At 44.8% G+C, this 17,150-nt stretch overlaps 1 protein-coding gene across 2 annotated transcripts in view; it reads right to left on the bottom strand.

Annotated features, from left to right (window-relative positions):
• Positions 1 to 16,858, bottom strand: part of SCFD2 (sec1 family domain containing 2) — a 683,378-nt gene extending 666,520 nt beyond the window's left edge. The window contains exons 1-2 of one of the 2 annotated variants that reach the window (XM_069744479.1): positions 15,956 to 16,858; positions 6,779 to 6,947 (exon numbers count right to left, since the gene is read on the bottom strand). In XM_069744479.1, coding sequence (XP_069600580.1) covers positions 6,779 to 6,947; positions 15,956 to 16,742 — 956 coding nt within the window. In that variant the 5' untranslated portion in view covers positions 16,743 to 16,858. The remainder of the gene's footprint in view (positions 1 to 6,778; positions 6,948 to 15,955) is intronic. The other variant, XM_069744480.1, reaches the window with a different exon arrangement.
• Positions 16,859 to 17,150: the final 292 nt, after the last annotated feature.

Raw genomic sequence — 17,150 nt, 5'->3', positions numbered from 1 at the left:
ATGCTCTGGCGATGTATCCACGTGCTGGCAGCAGCTACATGCAGCAGCCATCATGTCCAGCTGCAGCAGTTCTCCATCACCACATAGATGGAGGTCATCTTACATAAACAGACTTACGCTGTGTGCACACGTTCAGGATTTTTTGTGATTTTTCGCTATAACAACGCGATAAAACCGTGAAAAAAACACAAATTAAGCATCCTATTATTAGTATGCAATCCGCAATTTTTGTGCACATTGTGTTTTTTTCCGCGGAGGAATCACATTACGGAAAAAAAATGCAGCATGTTCATTCTTTGTGCGGAATCGCGGGGATTCCGCACACATAGGAATGCATTGATCCGCTTACTTTCTGCATGTGGCTATGTGCGATTGATACTCATACAACATACCACATTAAATACAACATGACATACAACAGTATATACAACAGTACATACAACATATGACATACAACAGTACATACAACATACATTACATACAACATACAGTACATACATACAACATATACATATAGAAATACAGTACATACAACATAGAGTACATACTCACCATCACCTTGATCCCCGAAGCCCTTGCCCACCTGTAAAAAATATTAAAATAATAAACAAACAATATACTCCCTGATCCGCAGATATCCAATTAATACGAGTGTCCCACGACGATCTCCCGTGGAGAGCTGCCACATCAGCTGATGTGACAGCTCTCCAGGATACAATGACGGAAGGTATCCTTCCGCACTGTATCCCTCCGCCCCTGTGAGAAAGAGTTCCTACTCTCACTTGTGGCACTGCTGTGTGGGAAAATTCCCACACAGCTTTGCCATAAAGTGAGACCCTGAACTCAGGTAACCTCTTCAATGATGCACTGCAGGAGCCATTGTCTCCTGTCAGTGTGTCACTGGAGGCTCTATAGAGCAGTGACATCAACAGAAGTCACTGTTCTATATGGGAGATCGTCATGGGACACTCGTTAATAATTGGACTACAGCGGAAAGTGAGTATACGGTTGGTTTATTATTTTAAATTTTTTGCAGGTGATCGAGAATGGCAAGTATGGTGAATTAATATATTAAAATACTTTTTTCTGGCTGTGTCTTTTTTTTTTTTATTTAACTCTTTCACTACTAAAGGATTAGTAATGGATAGGCATCTTATTGACATCTCTCATTAACCAGGCTTAATGTCACTGTACATTAGCAAGGTGACATTAACCCCCTATTACCCCATATCCCACTGCTACAGGGGAGTGGAAAGAGAGGGGCTAAGTGCCGGAATTGGCGCATCTTACAAATGCGCCATTTCTGGGGCGGCTGGAGGCTGGTATTTGTAGCCGGGGGGGGGGGGGGGGGCAAATATTCATGGCCCCTCTCTAGGCTATGAATATCAGCCCGCAGCTGTCTGCGTAGCCTTTCTGGCTATAAAATATAGGGGGAGCCCAAATCATTTTTTTTTTTTTTTTTGGGGGGGGGGGGGTCCTCCTATTTTAATAGCCAGTAAAGGTGGGCTGATATTCATAGCCCGGGAAGGGGCCATGGGTATTACCCCCTTCCCAGGCTACAAATATTGGCCCCCGGCTGTCGGCTTTCCCCCTCTGGCGCAGTAAATTGCGTGGGAGCCCACACCATTTTTTTTCCATTGTTTTCTTTTAATTAAACATGTTAATTAATCAACATTGGCCTTGCTATTATATATCTATGGATATATCTATGGATAAATCTATATATCTATAGATGGATATCTATGGATATATCTATAGATATAACTATGGCTATATCTATCTATAGATATATTTATAGATACATAATCTATAGATACATAGATATATCAATCCATATATCTATCTGGCTACTTTCACACATCAGGTTTTTGCTGTCAGGCACAATCCGGCGAGTTTTGTAAAAAAAATGAATTCGTTTTTTTTCCCGCCGGATCCGTTTTTTAATCATAGAGCTGTATTAGCGCTGGATTGCGCCTGATGGCCACACGTTTCATCCGCTTTTTGCCGGATCTGTCAAAAAAGCTGTTTTTGGAGAAAACGTACAGAGGAACGTTTTTTCTGTCTGGCGAAAATCCAGCGACTGATCCGGCGAAACACGTATGAAACTGAGATGTGAAATGATGAATCCGGCCTCCGAATCCGGTTTTTCGTGCATTTTTTTCCATTCAAATCATGCACATTTTCCCTTCTCTCAAAAAAAAAACGGATCAGTTGCATCAGTTTTTCACTATTTGCAAAGGATCCATTTTTTCAAAAACTCGCCGGATCCTGTCTGACTGAAAAAAACTGATGTGTGAAAGTAGCCTAACTATCCAAATATTCCATCTACATCTATCCATAGATATATCTATCCATACATACTGTATATCTATTAGTGATGAGCGAATATACTCGTTACTCGAGATTTCCCGATAACGATCGGGTGACCTCCGAGTATTTTTTAGTGCTCGGAGATTTAGTTTTCATTGCCACAGCTGAATGATTTACATCTGCTAGCCAGCATAAGTACATGTGGGGGTTGCCTGGTTGCTAAGGAATCCCCACATGTACTTATGCTGGCTAACAGATGTAAATCATTCAGCTGTGGCAATGAAAACTAAATCTCCGAGCACTAAAAAATACTCGGAGGACCCCCGAGCGTACTCGGGAAATCTCGAGTAACGAGTATATTCGCTCATGACTAATATCTATCCATACATATATCTATAGATCTATCTATCTATATCTATTATCTATCTGTGTGTGTAATGGAGTGTGTGAATGACATTACAATTTTTTTTGCTCAATAATACATCTTTATTTAGCTTTCAAAAACGCATCAAAAACGTGCAAAAAAACGCACCTGCGTTTTCTGCCAAGAGATGCAGAATCCATACAAAAAAATTCCAGAGGCAGATCTGCAACGTGTGCACTTACCCTTAGTCTATCCAAGACATTCTCAGCCACAAAATTTTGCACAGTCACACGTCTGGACCCCGAGAGCGTCATAGGCTATGTTGTGAGGCGAAATTTTAACCCCGCGCGTTCCAATTCACCAAACAATTTTGCCCCTATCTACATAATGGGGAAAAAAGTGAAAGGAAAAGTGTTGGAGGCGTCGCAGCTACAGCAACAAAATTTTGCACAGTCACACGTCTGGACCCCGAGAGCGTCATAGGCTATGTTGTGAGGTGAAATTTTAACCCCGCGCTTTCCAATTCACCAAACAATTTTGCTCCTATCTACATAATGGGGAAAAAGTGAAAGGAAAAGTGTTGGAGGCGTCGCAGCTACAGCCACAAAATTTTGTACAGTCACACGTCTGGACCCCGAGAGCACATTTCAAAAACCTGACCTGCACATCCAAACATAGACTCAGTGTGAACAGGTGCTGAACCTAGAGTCGCCAACTCGTATATAGTTAAGTAAATAAGGCAGCACACTGCAGCGCTAAAACATGCAAACTTGAAAACACGAAATTTGAACTGCACTCCGCCTCCTAGCTTCAGGTGTTTTAATTACAGCAGGTCCAATACCCCTCCACAGAGAGAGAGAATTTTAGTCTAAGAAGAGGTTTCACATGTACCCATTCAGATGGAGACGTTTATTCTCAGCGAGGTAAGGCAAGCGTAGGACCTGGTATAAGAGAGATGCCGTAAAGGGGCTACCAGGTACACATAAAATTGGCCATTTTTATGCGCTGAAAGCTCTCATTTTTCATATTTCTAGTGCAGTAATGCAGTTCAAATTTAGTGTTTTCAAGTTTGCATGTTTTAGCGCTGCAGTGTGCGGCCTTATTTACTTAACTGGATCCCGAGAGCGTCATAGGCTATGTTGTAAGGTGAGATTTTTTACCCCGCACTTTCCAATTCACCAAACAATTTGGCCCCTATCTACATAATGGGGAAAAGTGAAAGGAAAAGTGTTGGAGGCAAATTGACAGCTGCCAGATGTGAACAAGAGCGATGGCGCCAAAGAGTATATACCGTACAGTTGCTAAGGTGGGGCCCCGACATGGGATACTCACCACACACGGGGATATGAACACACACACAAAATGCGCCACACACTGCCACATGCTTGAACACATATACCACCCTCAGCACACATTTCACCACACATACACCAACCTCACCACATAAAAGTCAAAACACAAAAGTCGCCACTCAAAACTCGCCACGCGCAAAACTCGCCACCTGCAAAAACTAGGCTCACGCAAAACTCGCCACAAGTGCAAAACTCACCTCATGGAAAACTCGCCACACGCAAAACTTGCACACGCGGAAAAATTGCCACATGCACAAAAGTTGCAACACATGCAAAAGTTGCCTCACACAAAACTTTCACATACTCAAAAGGCACCACACATAAAACTCGCCATGCGCAAAACTCGCCATGTACAAAACTTGCTGCACACAACTTGCTACACTAACCTGTCACATGCAACTCGACACACAAAAAGTTGCTACACGCATGTTGCCACACAAAACTCATCTCACAAAAGTCGCTACATGCATGTCGCCACACGCAACTCGACACACACAACTTGACACATGAAACTCGCCCTAAAACACACGCAAGTCTGGTATTATCCTTCAAAAATAAAAATCTGATTAATAAGCAGACAAACTACAAGAGCAACAAATGTACCATATAGGAAATACGGCAGCTGTCAGTCACATGACCTGTCTATTATGTGTATGTGTGAGCTAATATATACTGCCAGGGGGAGGGCTTCCTGTTGGCTGGGGATTTATCAGGCTGCCAATTTAGCTTACAAATACTGAGGTAAAAATACTGAGCAAATAATGTGTGAACGAGGTCTAATACAGGAGGAGATGACACACAGGTATATACTATATACAGGAGGAGATGACACACAGATATATACTATATACAGGAGATATGACACACAGGTATATACTATATAGAGGAGGAGATGACATACAGGTACATACTATATACAGGAGGAGATGACATACAGGTATAAACTATATACAGGAGATGACACACAGGCATATACTATATACAGGAGCAGATGACCTACAAGTATGTACTATATACAGGAGGAGATGACATACAGGTATATGCTATATATAGAAGATGACATACAGGTATATACTATATACAGGAGGAGATGACACAGATATACTATATACAGGAGGAGATGACATACAGGTATATACTATATATAGAAGGAGATGACATACAGGTATATACTATATATAGAAGATGACATACAGGTATTTACTATATACAGGGGAGATGACACAGCAGGTATATACTATATACAGGGGAGATGACATACAGGTATATACTATATACAGGAGATGACATACAGGTGTATACTATATATAAGGGAGATGCAAACATGTATATACTGAGGTGAAAATGAGAGGTGTGAGGTGAAAATGAAAAGGTGTGAGTGCAAAATGAGAGGAGCAAGGGAAAATAGTGGAGTGATCGGAAAATGACAGATGTGAGGTCGAAATGACAAGTGTTAGGGGGGAATGAGAGGAGTGAGGGAGAAAATGAGAGGTGTGAGGGAGAAAATGAGAGATGTGAGTGGGAAAATGAAAGATGTGATTGGGAAAATGAGAGAAGAGAGGTGCTATAACTAACCACAGATATTTACTATGCCCAGGCAACGCCGGGCTCTTCAGCTAGTATGTATATATATCTGGACTTGGAAAAAGCCACATGCTGCTTTGGATGATTCTCTATAAAGAGTATGGGACAAAGAACAAGTATAACTGTATGAGCAGAAGACAAAATGCAGCTGTCGAGAAATAAACTGCGCACTCACCGACAACTGAAGTTACCCAGATGCATCTCAAATAATAAATGAACAACTGGAAGAACTTACCACTGGGTGTTATTCACACAACTGCAGGATTATAAAGCCCTTTATACGTGTCACCCTGGTGGAAATGGAACCCATGGCCTCAGCACTGGGGAATTAAGACTGAAGCCATTGTAGCACTTGAACACATACTTAACCATGTTGAAAACAAAGAAATGATGACATTTAAAGGGGATCTATCATCAGGTTTTTGCTATGTAATCTGAGAGTAGGATGATGTAGGGGCAGAGAGGCTGATTCAAGCGATGTGTCACATAAAGGGCTACTCAGTGAAGTTTGATAGAGTCCCTGTTTTATCTGTTCTAGATATATCAGTGCTGAGCCCCGTATAACCCCGCGCCTACACCCCTGACTGGCAGCTTCCTGTGCACACTGTACATTGTCAGCAATGGTGGGGGCAGGGTTATGCAGATGAGCCTGCAGGAGAGATGTAGTCCTCTAGTGATAATCTGCTGATAAAACACTGATTGTGTTTGAACTACATCACACAGCCTAATAAGTGTCACATCGCTGGAATCAGGCTCTCAGCACCTACATTATGCTGCTCTCAGATTAAATGGCAAAAAACTGGTGACAGATTCTCTTTAAGACCATTCCGCAGGATGCCCTGAATATGTTCAGGGATGTCCCTAAACTGCTCACTTTGGCTTCCTGCTTTCCCCAAGCTTCACCAGTTTCTCAGTCCAGTTCTGCAGTCCGATCAGGGCTGTTGGTAAGCGTGTGAACGCACCGATGAAGCGGCTATGGCGGTACGTTATACTCAGGAATAACACTCTGCACGGTTTTATTTTCGTCTATCTCTCTGAGTATCTGTGTTGTGGAAAATGTTGTTAATGAGCCACACTGAGCACAACGCTGAAGCCCCACAGGGGTGCAAACTGACCAATACTTGGAAAATGTTCCCCAAACCTCATTAGATGGTTGTTTCTTGCTTACTTTGGCTGTGACAAGCATCCCGGTGCTATTATACCCTCATTTTCACCATCTACTCGCAAGTCGGTGAGTTCCTTCATGTCGATCATTACATCATTTTTCTGCCCAGGAATGGAAGGAAGAACAGAGAGAATCTTCTCTACAAGGCTGTCTCCATGATGTCCAATGGCTCCTGGAACAAGAAGGAGTGAAGAGGAGGATCAGTAGCAGTTTTGGAGGAAATAAAGCCCATAAATATTGGTTCATACATTTTTCGCTATTCACTGCAGATTTCGCCTTTCTTACTGCCCGTACTTCATCCATATACACCATGGACGTCATGCTATGCTGAACGCTGACGGTTGGGTGGACTTTTATTACAGGAATACCACCATGGTACCTGGACTGATGATTTCCGCTAGGTTCACGATTAGATCACAGGATACTCACTGCTTATTGTAAGGATTCTGGGGCAGATTCTGGTACAAAATGTACTTTTAACAATACTTCAAATACTCTGGGAAAAAAAACTCTCTGGGGAAAATTGCCTACAGTGCTCACGGTGCTATTATTTTCACAAGTTTTTTTTTTTTAAATGTCCCATTAAAAACAATATTCGAAGCATTTTTCCTTGATTTCGATGTGGATTCAGGAGAAGAATCCTAGAGCTCAGGGGGATCCTTCAGTGGGCTGCACATCACATTCAGCTGCTGTATTTCTGCAGGACTCATTTTTTCTATATTTTCTCTGGCTACAAGCAGGTGGGACAAGTGAAAAAAAGGTAAATTCTGATCATGGGAAAATAGATACATTTTATTGCAGGATACAATGTACCCTTCTTATCAAAGTATACAGAATGGAACAAAAACCTCTTCTTCGGGACTCGGGTCCACCAGAGCTGCGCTGGTGATCTTTTTCTGTTGAGTAGTATCTGATAGTAGCGAGGAGACCCCCCACTGGAGTGATTGATCCCACTACCCTGGCTGGCAGCTCTGCTACCTGGGCGGCCTTTAGACTTGTTCTGCCCATCATACACACCATCCACCAAGTTCTGTTACACCAAGCCCTGTCCTTCACCCTCCACTGAGATATCACCTCTGTCTTTTCCCTCGGTTCCTCCCTGCTTACATAGCATCGATTCCATTACATGCCAAAAATCTGACCTTGCTTTTGACAATATACATACAGAGGGAACACAGTAAAAGGATATAAAAAAAATATCTGATTCATGTACATAAAATGTAAGCGAAGACACTCGCACATCAAATTTTGGAAATAGGAAAGCTACCATAGTGCCCAAAACACCAGAGAAAACAGAAAAGTTCTTCTGTCCTTTATGGTTCGGCCCAGTACTCAGAAGCATTGCGCCTGATTATCCTGGGGAAGACAACCATGTCATCGGACTACCCCTGCCTCTAGGGCACAGGGCTCTCATATTAGGGGCACATCTTTCACCCATTTGTCCCTGCTGATTTGCTATAGAGGAGGAATCATCAGCTGTGCTGAAATCTGTAGTAAACATATAATTCTCATTAAAGAGATTTTCTAGTCTGGACTTAAATTTTGGCAGGGAGTGTATCACACCCAATCCTGACAGTTTTATTTCAGGTTGGTCATCATGTGACTGCTCTTAGGCCATTTGTAGACTTGCAATTATACGTCCGCTATTCAATGGGCTCAACTGAGAGAAGTGGAAGAGAAAGTGGTCGGCAGGTGATCAAAGTACACAAATCGCTGCATATGAGCAGTTAGCGGTTGAGCACAATGTTAGGATTCACCAGGTCAGACTCCCTTGGCAAATTTACAGCCCCTTTAAGGCTGTTTGGATGGTGCCCGGATGGGTATAGTGAACTTAGAAAAGCAGAGTGTGCACAGAATCATAGCTGCTCAATCACCCAGCGGTGCCCATTGCTCCACTAATAAACATTATCTTTGTACTCAAGACCTATTGCATGCGGGGCCGACACAAACATGAAGAATACTGGGAATGAGGCCTAAGGGTGTGTGGAAAGTAGACTGGATGCTAATCGATAACCGGTTCATTGGTCACATCAATAGGCTGTGGCCGCTGGATGGGAGCCATGAAAACCGCCTCTTAGGGTACGTTCCCACGGTCAGGAAATGCTGCGGGTTGGAAGCTGCGTACATCCACAGCGTCCAGATGTTACGGCATAGTGGAAGGGATTTGAAGAAATCCCATCTCCACTATGCGTCCAGAGACGCCTCTGGCTTCCCTGCGGAGACAGACATGTGGAGCGTCTTTCCAGACTGCAGCATGTCTATTTATCTTGCGGAGACGCTAAAGTCATAATCATCAACAGAAAATAATGCTTGAAACATATCACTCTATTTGTGATGACTCCACAGTATATAATATACTAGATGGTGGCCCGATTCTAACGCATCGAGTATTCTAGAATATGTATGTATGTATGTATGTATATATATATATAGCAGCCACATAGTATATAGCACAGGCCACGTAGTATATAGGAGCCACGTAGTATATAACACAGCCCACGTAATGTATAGCACAGGCCATGCAGTATATAACAGCCCACGCAGTATATAACACAGGCCACGCAGTATATAACACAGGCCACGCAGTATATAACACAGGCCACGCAGTATATAACACAGGCCACGCAGTACATAACACTGCCCATGTAGTATATAGCAGCCACGCAGTATGTAACACAGCCCACGTAATATATAGCACAGCCCACGCAGTATATAACGCAGCCCACGCAGTATATAACGCAGCCCACGCAGTATATAACACAGCCCACGCAGTATATAGCAGCCACACAGTATCTAACACAGCCCACATAGTATATAGCAGTGTAGGCACCATATCCCTGTTAAAAAAAATAATTAAAATAAAAAATAGTTATATACTCACCCTCTGGCGTCCAGCGAAGCTGTCCTGATGCGCGCGCGGCTGCAACCCGCCAGCTTCTGTTCCCAGAGATGCATTGCGAAATTACCCAGATGACTTAGCGGTCTTGCAAGACCGCTAAGTCTTCTGGGTAATTTCGCAATGCATCTCTGGGAACAAAAGCTGGCGGCAGCTGCGCGCACATCAGCGGATGACGGAAGGTGAGAATAGCAGGTTTTTTGTTTTCATTATTTTTAACATTAGATTTTTTTTACTATTGCATAGGCAGCATCAATAGTAAAAAGTTGGTCACACAGGGTTAATAGCTGCGTTAATGGAGTGCGCTACAACCGCGGTCCGTTAACGCTGCCATTAACCCTGTGTAAGCGCTAACTGGAGGGGAGTATGGAGCGGGCGCTGGGCACTGACTGGACGGAAGTAGGGAGGGACTAATTTTCGGCCGGGCTGACATGGGATTTCCGTTACAGACAGACGGAAGTGCCCCTTAGACAATTATATATAGATGAGTTTCACTTTTTGTATTGAAGAACTAAAATACCGTATATACTCGAATATAAGCCGAGACACCTAATTTTGCCACAGAAAACTGGATAAGCTTATTGACTCGAGTATAAGCCAGGTATGCATTGTCCTCTCATCCTTGTCCTGCAATGTGTGGCTTCCCCGGTCTCTCAGTTGTATGCATGGCTCGGCGTACTCCCCCTTCTATGTATGGCTCGGCGTCCTCCCCCTTCTATGCATGGCTCCGCGTCCTCCCCCTTCTATGCATGGCTCCGCATCCTCCCCCTTCTATGCATGGCTCCGCATCCTCCCCCTTCTATGCATGGCTCCGCATCCTCCCCCTTCTATGCATGGCTCCGCATCCTCCCCCTTCTATGCATGGCTCCGCATCCTCCCCCTTCTATGCATGGCTCTGCATCCTCCCCCTTCTATGCATGGCTCCGCATCCTCCCCCTTCTATGCATGGCTCCGCATTATCCCCCTTCTATGCATGGCTCCGCATCCTCCCACTTCTATGCATGGCTCCGCATCCTCCTCAGTCATAATCACCCTCCTCGCGCGGTCCTGCACATCCCTGCATCTTCGTTGCCCTGCTCAGAGGTCACATGGTACCGCTCATTAAGGTAATGAATATTCCCTCCACGCCTATGGGAATGAAGATGCGTACATATTCATTACCTTAATGAGCGGTACCATGCAACAGCTGAGCAGAGGAGAGGAGAGCTGCCGATGCTTGACAACGGAGAAGCAGGACCACACGAGGAGGGTGAGTATGATATCACAGCCACTACTCCCCCTCCCCCGTCGGCTTTCTGGGACTGTGACTTGTGTATAAGCCGAGAGGGGCGATTTCAGCACAATAAAATGTGCTGAAAATCTTGGCTTATACACAAGTATATACGGTAAATTAACTTTTTGTTGATAATAATAATAATCTTTATTTTTATATAGCGCTAACATATTCCGCAGCGCTTTACATTTTGCACACATTATCATCACTGTCCCCGATGGGGCTCACAATCTAAATTCCCTATCAGTATGTCTTTGGAATGTGGGAGGAAACCGGAGAACCCGGAGGAAACCCATGCAAACACGGAGTTTTTTGCAGATGTTTTGCAGAGTTTCTTTGCAGATGTTGTCCTTGGTGGGGTTTGAACCCAGGACCCCAGCGCTGCAAGGCTGCAGTGCTAACCACTGAGCCACCATGCCGCCCCATATTCTGATTTTGTGAGATGCACCTGTCTCCAAAATCTACAGTGGGAACTAGTGTAGCTGTAAAAGATGACCAACTCCATATTACTGCTGATAGATTTACAATGAGTCATCATAAAAGCTCCTGTATGTGTAATGTGTAGGTGTCCCAATACTTCTGTCCATATAGTGCATATGACTCTATGGCTATACAGTAACATACATTTGGGCTTTATTTAACCCCTATCTGACCTTGGACGGGATAGTACGTCCGAGGTCAGATTCCCTGCTTTGATGCAGGGCTCCGCGGTGAGCCCGCATCAAAGCCAGGACATGTCAGCTGTTTTGAACAGCTGACATGTGCCCGCAATAGGTGCGGGCAGAATCGCGATCTGCCCGCACCTATTAACTAGTTAAATGCCGCTGTCAATCGCAGACAGCGGCATTTAACTCCCGCATCCGGCCGGGCGGCCGGAAATGACGTCATCACCGACCCCCGTCACATGATCGGGGGTCGGCGATGTGTCTCCATTGTAACCATAGAGGTCCTTGAGACCTCTATGGTTACTGATGACCGGTGGCTGTGAGCGCCACCCTGTGGTCGGCGCTCACAGCACACCTCCATTTCGGCTACATAGCAGCGATCAGCAGATCGCTGCTATGTAGCAGAGCCGATCGTGTTGTGCCCGCTTCTAGCCTCCCATGGAGGCTACTGAAGCATGGCAAAAGTAAAAAAAAAAAAAAAAGTTAAAAAAAATGTGAAAAAAATTAAAAAAATATAAAAGTTTAAATCACCCCCCTTTCGCCCCAATCAAAATAAATCAATAAAAAAAAATCAAATCTACACATATTTGGTATCGCCGCGCTCAGAATCGCCCGATCTATCAATTAAAAAAAGTATTAACCTGATCGCTAAACGGCGTAGCGAGAAAAAAATTCGAAACGCCAGAATTACGTTTTTTAGGTCGCCACGACATTGCATTAAAATGCAATAACGGGCTATCAAAAGAACGTATCTGCACCAAAATGCTATCATTAAAAACGTCATCTCGGCACGCAAAAAATAAGCCCTCACGAGTATCGGAAAATGGCGCAATTTTTTTTTTCTTTTTTAGCAAAGTTTGGAATTTTTTTTCACCACTTAGATAAGAAATAACCTAGACATGTTAGGTGTCTATGAACTCGTAATGACCTGGAGAATCATAATGGCAGGTCAGTTTTAGCATTTAGTGAACCTAGCAAAAAAGCCAAACAAAAAACAAGTGTGGGATTGCACTTTTTTTGCATTTTCACCGCACTTGGAATTTTTTTCCCGTTTTCTAGTACACGACATGCTAAATCCAATGATGTCGTTCAAAAGTACAACTCGTCCCGCAAAAAATAAGCCCTCACATGGCCAAATTCACGGAAAAACAAAAAAAGTTATGGCTCTGGGAAGGAGGGGAGTGAAAAACGAACACGGAAAAATGAAAAATCCCAAGGTCATGAAGGGGTTAAAAAATGTAAGTTGGAAAATACACCTTATGTATACCTCCAAAGACAGGCTGATATTCCCCTTGATAGACAGAAGTGTGCTGTGTTGTGCTGATTCAGGTTTTGTGTCTTCCTACAGTCACAATTCACAGTATGAAATGCAAGTCTAAAGGTACCGTCACATTAAGCGACGCCGCAGTGATCTAGACAACAATGCCGATCGCTGCAGCGTCGCTGTTTGGTCGCTGGAGAGCTGTCACACAGACGGCTCTCCAGCGACCAACGATCCCGAAGTCCCCGGGTAACCAGGGTAAACATCGGGTTACTAAGCACAGGGCTGCACTTAGTAACCCGATGTTTACCCTGGTTACCATCGTAAAAGTAAAAAAAACAAACACTACATACTTACCTTCAGCTGTCTGTCTCCGGCGCTCTGCTTCCCGCACTGACTGTGAGCACAGCGGCCGGAAAGCACAGCGGTGACGTCACGGCTCTGCTTTCCGGCTGACCGGTGCTGACACAGGATGCAGGAGGAGTGCAGAGAAGTAGAGCACCGGGGACAGACAGCGGTAGGTAAGTATGTAGTGTTTGTTTTTTTTACTTTTACGATGGTAACCAGGGTAAACATCGGGTTACTAAGCGCGGCCCTGCGCTTAGTAACCCGATGTTTACCCTGGTTACCAGTGAACACATCGCTGAATCGGTGTCACACACGCCGATTCAGCGATGTCTGCAGGGAGTCCAGCGATGAAACAAAGTTCTGGCCTTCTAGCTCCGACCAGCGACATCACAGCAGGGGCCTGATCGCTGCTGCATGTCAAACTGAACGATATCGCTATCCAGGACGCTGCAACGTCACGGATCGCTATCGTTATCGTTGTGAAGTTGTTTAGTGTGAAGGTACCTTAAAGAGCAATCTTCACCATAGCTAGAAGAACATCAACATTGGGTATACTGACAAATTGGACTCTCCATTCAAACCCAAGTCTGCAAAGTTTGGCCTCATTCAGATACAGTATATGTCATGTAATGCAAGTACATTTTAGCATTTTATTTATGGCTGCAAGTCCCGTGCCTGACAGCAGGTTTTATGGCCAAACTGACAGGATCAGAGAGATCTATCATGCTGTCAATTTAGGTCACTAGACTTATAATCCTTCTCATCAGACGCTTCTTCTCTCTGTGAGCTAATCAGTCTCCCTTAAAAATGTCTCAAATATGACCAAGTTATGTTTTCACTCATGAATCAGGTTACACCTTCTGCCTATAAAAGTCTATGGAGAATGAAGAAATACAAGGGGAGTACACAAATAGCTCCCTAGCTTCTAGTGAGCAAAGCATGTAAACAGAAATAACATGCAGGATGTAAGTCATATGAAGGCCAGACAAAGTGTTGTTCCTCATGCGTGTAAATAACAAGCGGTGCACTTTAAAGCATTTATTACACAGCATATAGTCTATATTTAAAAAAATGTGAGAAACATAAAATAATCTCTATCAAAATAAACTAAATCTTATACTAGATACAACCCCTGGACCAGAGGAACGTAAAGGGAACTTGTCGTAGTGTACAAGTAGTCTGATGTGTGGACAGCACGATATAGAGAAGGAGAAGCTGAGCAGAGAGATGTACAGGTGGGAAAAGATTACGTAGGACTTGTAATTCAGTCATTGAATTTCCTGGGGATTGTATACATACGAGTCCAGTGGGCGGTCCTATTACTGATTATCAGCGGTCACTGCACGCACAGTCATTGGAGGAACACTGTCAATCACTGAATAGCACCGCCCACCGGACTCACATAGGACTTCAATTATCTTTTCCCACAAAAATCTTTCAATCTGATCAGCTCCTCCTGCTCTATCTGGAGATGGCTGCACTTTCCCATACTGCTGGATTCAGGCCTTGACAAACGTCCAGGGACGGATAGAAGCCTCTGCAGTTTTCGCCTCACACTCCTCACCCAATAATAGCACGTTTAATGTGCATCATTCTGAGTGCTGTGGTTTGCCATTCTATTACTATGGATTCCCTTGAATCCTTCTGCTGAGCATCTTACAGTATTTTTGAGCGACAACCAGGTTTTCTCCTTGGATTACCATTTTCAACATGACAGGTTCCCGTTAATGCTGGGACTACATGATGACCTATATTACATGAGCAAAAACATTTCTATTTTTAGCTAAAAATGTGGCAGTAAATAATTATATAAATGTATAATAAATAGGTTTATTCATTAAGGGGTTGTCCATTTTGAAAAATATATATGTGAAAGACTCAGAATGGGTTATAAAATGAAAAGAAGAAAATCCTCCCCTCTCTCATTTCTGCTGCTTCCAGGTCCCCCATTGGTCTCAGCTTCCTGCTGCAGCAATGAGGCCGGCACAGGGACTTGTACCTGCTGCAGCCAATCTACAGCTGTAGTAGGCACTGATTGGGTTTGCAGTCTTTCACTGTGTGGCACAAGGGACCAGGGAGTAGAGAACAGTGGGTAAGTTTAGAACAGAAGGGGAGGCGGAGTAAGACTTTTTTTTTTAAGCCTTTTTCATGATGTGGACAACTCATGTAATTTGTAACCAATGAAGACTGATGGTCATACTGGTGTTTTACGGTTTCATGATGTTGGATTAATACAATTCTTTATTCTTCTGTTTTTGTTTTTTTGTTGTTTTTTTTTACAATTATACCCGATACTTTATGAAACTTTTGAACTTTAAATTAGTGGACTGTGAAATGCATTAATGGCTTCCTACAGAAGCTCCCTATCTCTCGGAGAGTTGTTGGCACGCTTCATTGCATGCTGTGGCCTTAGTAAATCCTCCTCTTGTTTCTAAGGGAGCACATGGTAGCTTATGAAGGGGCCATGACACAGAGACCTGAAGGCTGCCAGGAGATCTTTCTGCCACCATCCATGATGCACCTATACACCAGGGAGCTGACTGATGGCCCCCTCAATGCCTCATTGGTGCCCTCAGAGCAGTGATATCAGAGAACAGCCGGCAGAGCGCTCACTACTCATATACACCAAATGCAGCGTGATGTCCCCACACATCAGAACATGACGTCATCTGCGGCCTAGGTCTGAAAACCTCTAGCTACGTCCCTGGTGAACAATGTGGTAAGAAGGTCCTCATACCAGTAATGTCCAGTGTCCGGTCTATGAAGACCAGTGACGCCTTGCTCTGGGCTGCCTTCCTGCGGTTTTTCGCCTGGGGGTGGTTGGCCAGTTCTCCTGCAATGACCCTGCTGAGACACCCCACGGAGAAGCACTCCTCCCGCACGCCGATGCCCTCCATTAGGTTACTGAGTCCGGACACCAGGCTCCTGATGTGAGCCTGCAGCCCCGGAGGAAGCGATGGGAAGTCCACGTCCCCCAAGCCTGGAAACCTCTTCTTGTCTGGGCGGCTGCGGTTCAGGGTCTGGAGGTCTTGTCCTGGCAGGAGGGGGCAGAGGGCATGGAAGGCCGGGGCCACGAGCAGCCATGGGCTGAGGGGGGCCAGCATGAGGGGGGCCCATAAGACCTCTGCAGTGTAGCCCAGGTTCCCCATCCACTCGCACAGCTTCTCCTCCAGCTGCTCGTACACCATCCTGCCCTCGGCCTCTCCGGGGCTGACAGCCGTCACCACTATGCAGTACTGGAAGGAGCTCTGGCTCACCACGTCCCTGAGCACGGCCAGCGCCCGGCCCCGCACTGGGCTGCTCACCACGAACACAGCTTTGGGCTCCCCGGGGCCCCCGGACTCGAAGCTGGAGAACTCCTTGACATTCAGAGCTCCGGCAGCCAGGAACAGCTCAGCCCCGCCGCACCAGTGCAGGATCTCCGCGCAGGGCTCGTCCACAAACACCACAGCCCTCCGGGACTTGGCCAGCACCGGCTCCCACACTTTCTGACAGAAAGCCGCCAGTCCCGCTCCGCTCGCCATAATGACAGCAGCACGCCGGCTCCACTCTGACAGCTCCCTGCTGATGACGTGTCACAACAACAACACAGAGGGCGCACACAATGCACGTCATCACCGGCACTGTCACGTGACATGTCATGATGTGGTGTATGGGTTACTCCTAGCAACCAGTCAGAATTCTGCTTTCTGAACAGCTAGCTGAGAACTCAAATGTGATTGGTTGCTGTCATGATGTGGTGTATGGGTTACTCCTTTCAACCAGTCAGAATTCTACTTTCTTACCAGCTAGCTGAGAACTCAAATGTGATTGGTTGTTGCTGTCATGATGTGGTGTATGGGTTACTCCTAGCAACCAGTCAGAATTCTGCTTTCTGAACAGCTAGCTGAGAACTCAAATGTGATTGGTTGTCTTGTCATTATCAAGTACTC

The sequence above is a fragment of the Ranitomeya imitator genome, chromosome 1, assembly GCF_032444005.1.
Source record: "Ranitomeya imitator isolate aRanImi1 chromosome 1, aRanImi1.pri, whole genome shotgun sequence".
Taxonomy (NCBI): Eukaryota; Metazoa; Chordata; class Amphibia; order Anura; family Dendrobatidae; genus Ranitomeya; species Ranitomeya imitator.
This window is presented reverse-complemented; position numbering and strand designations above follow the sequence as displayed.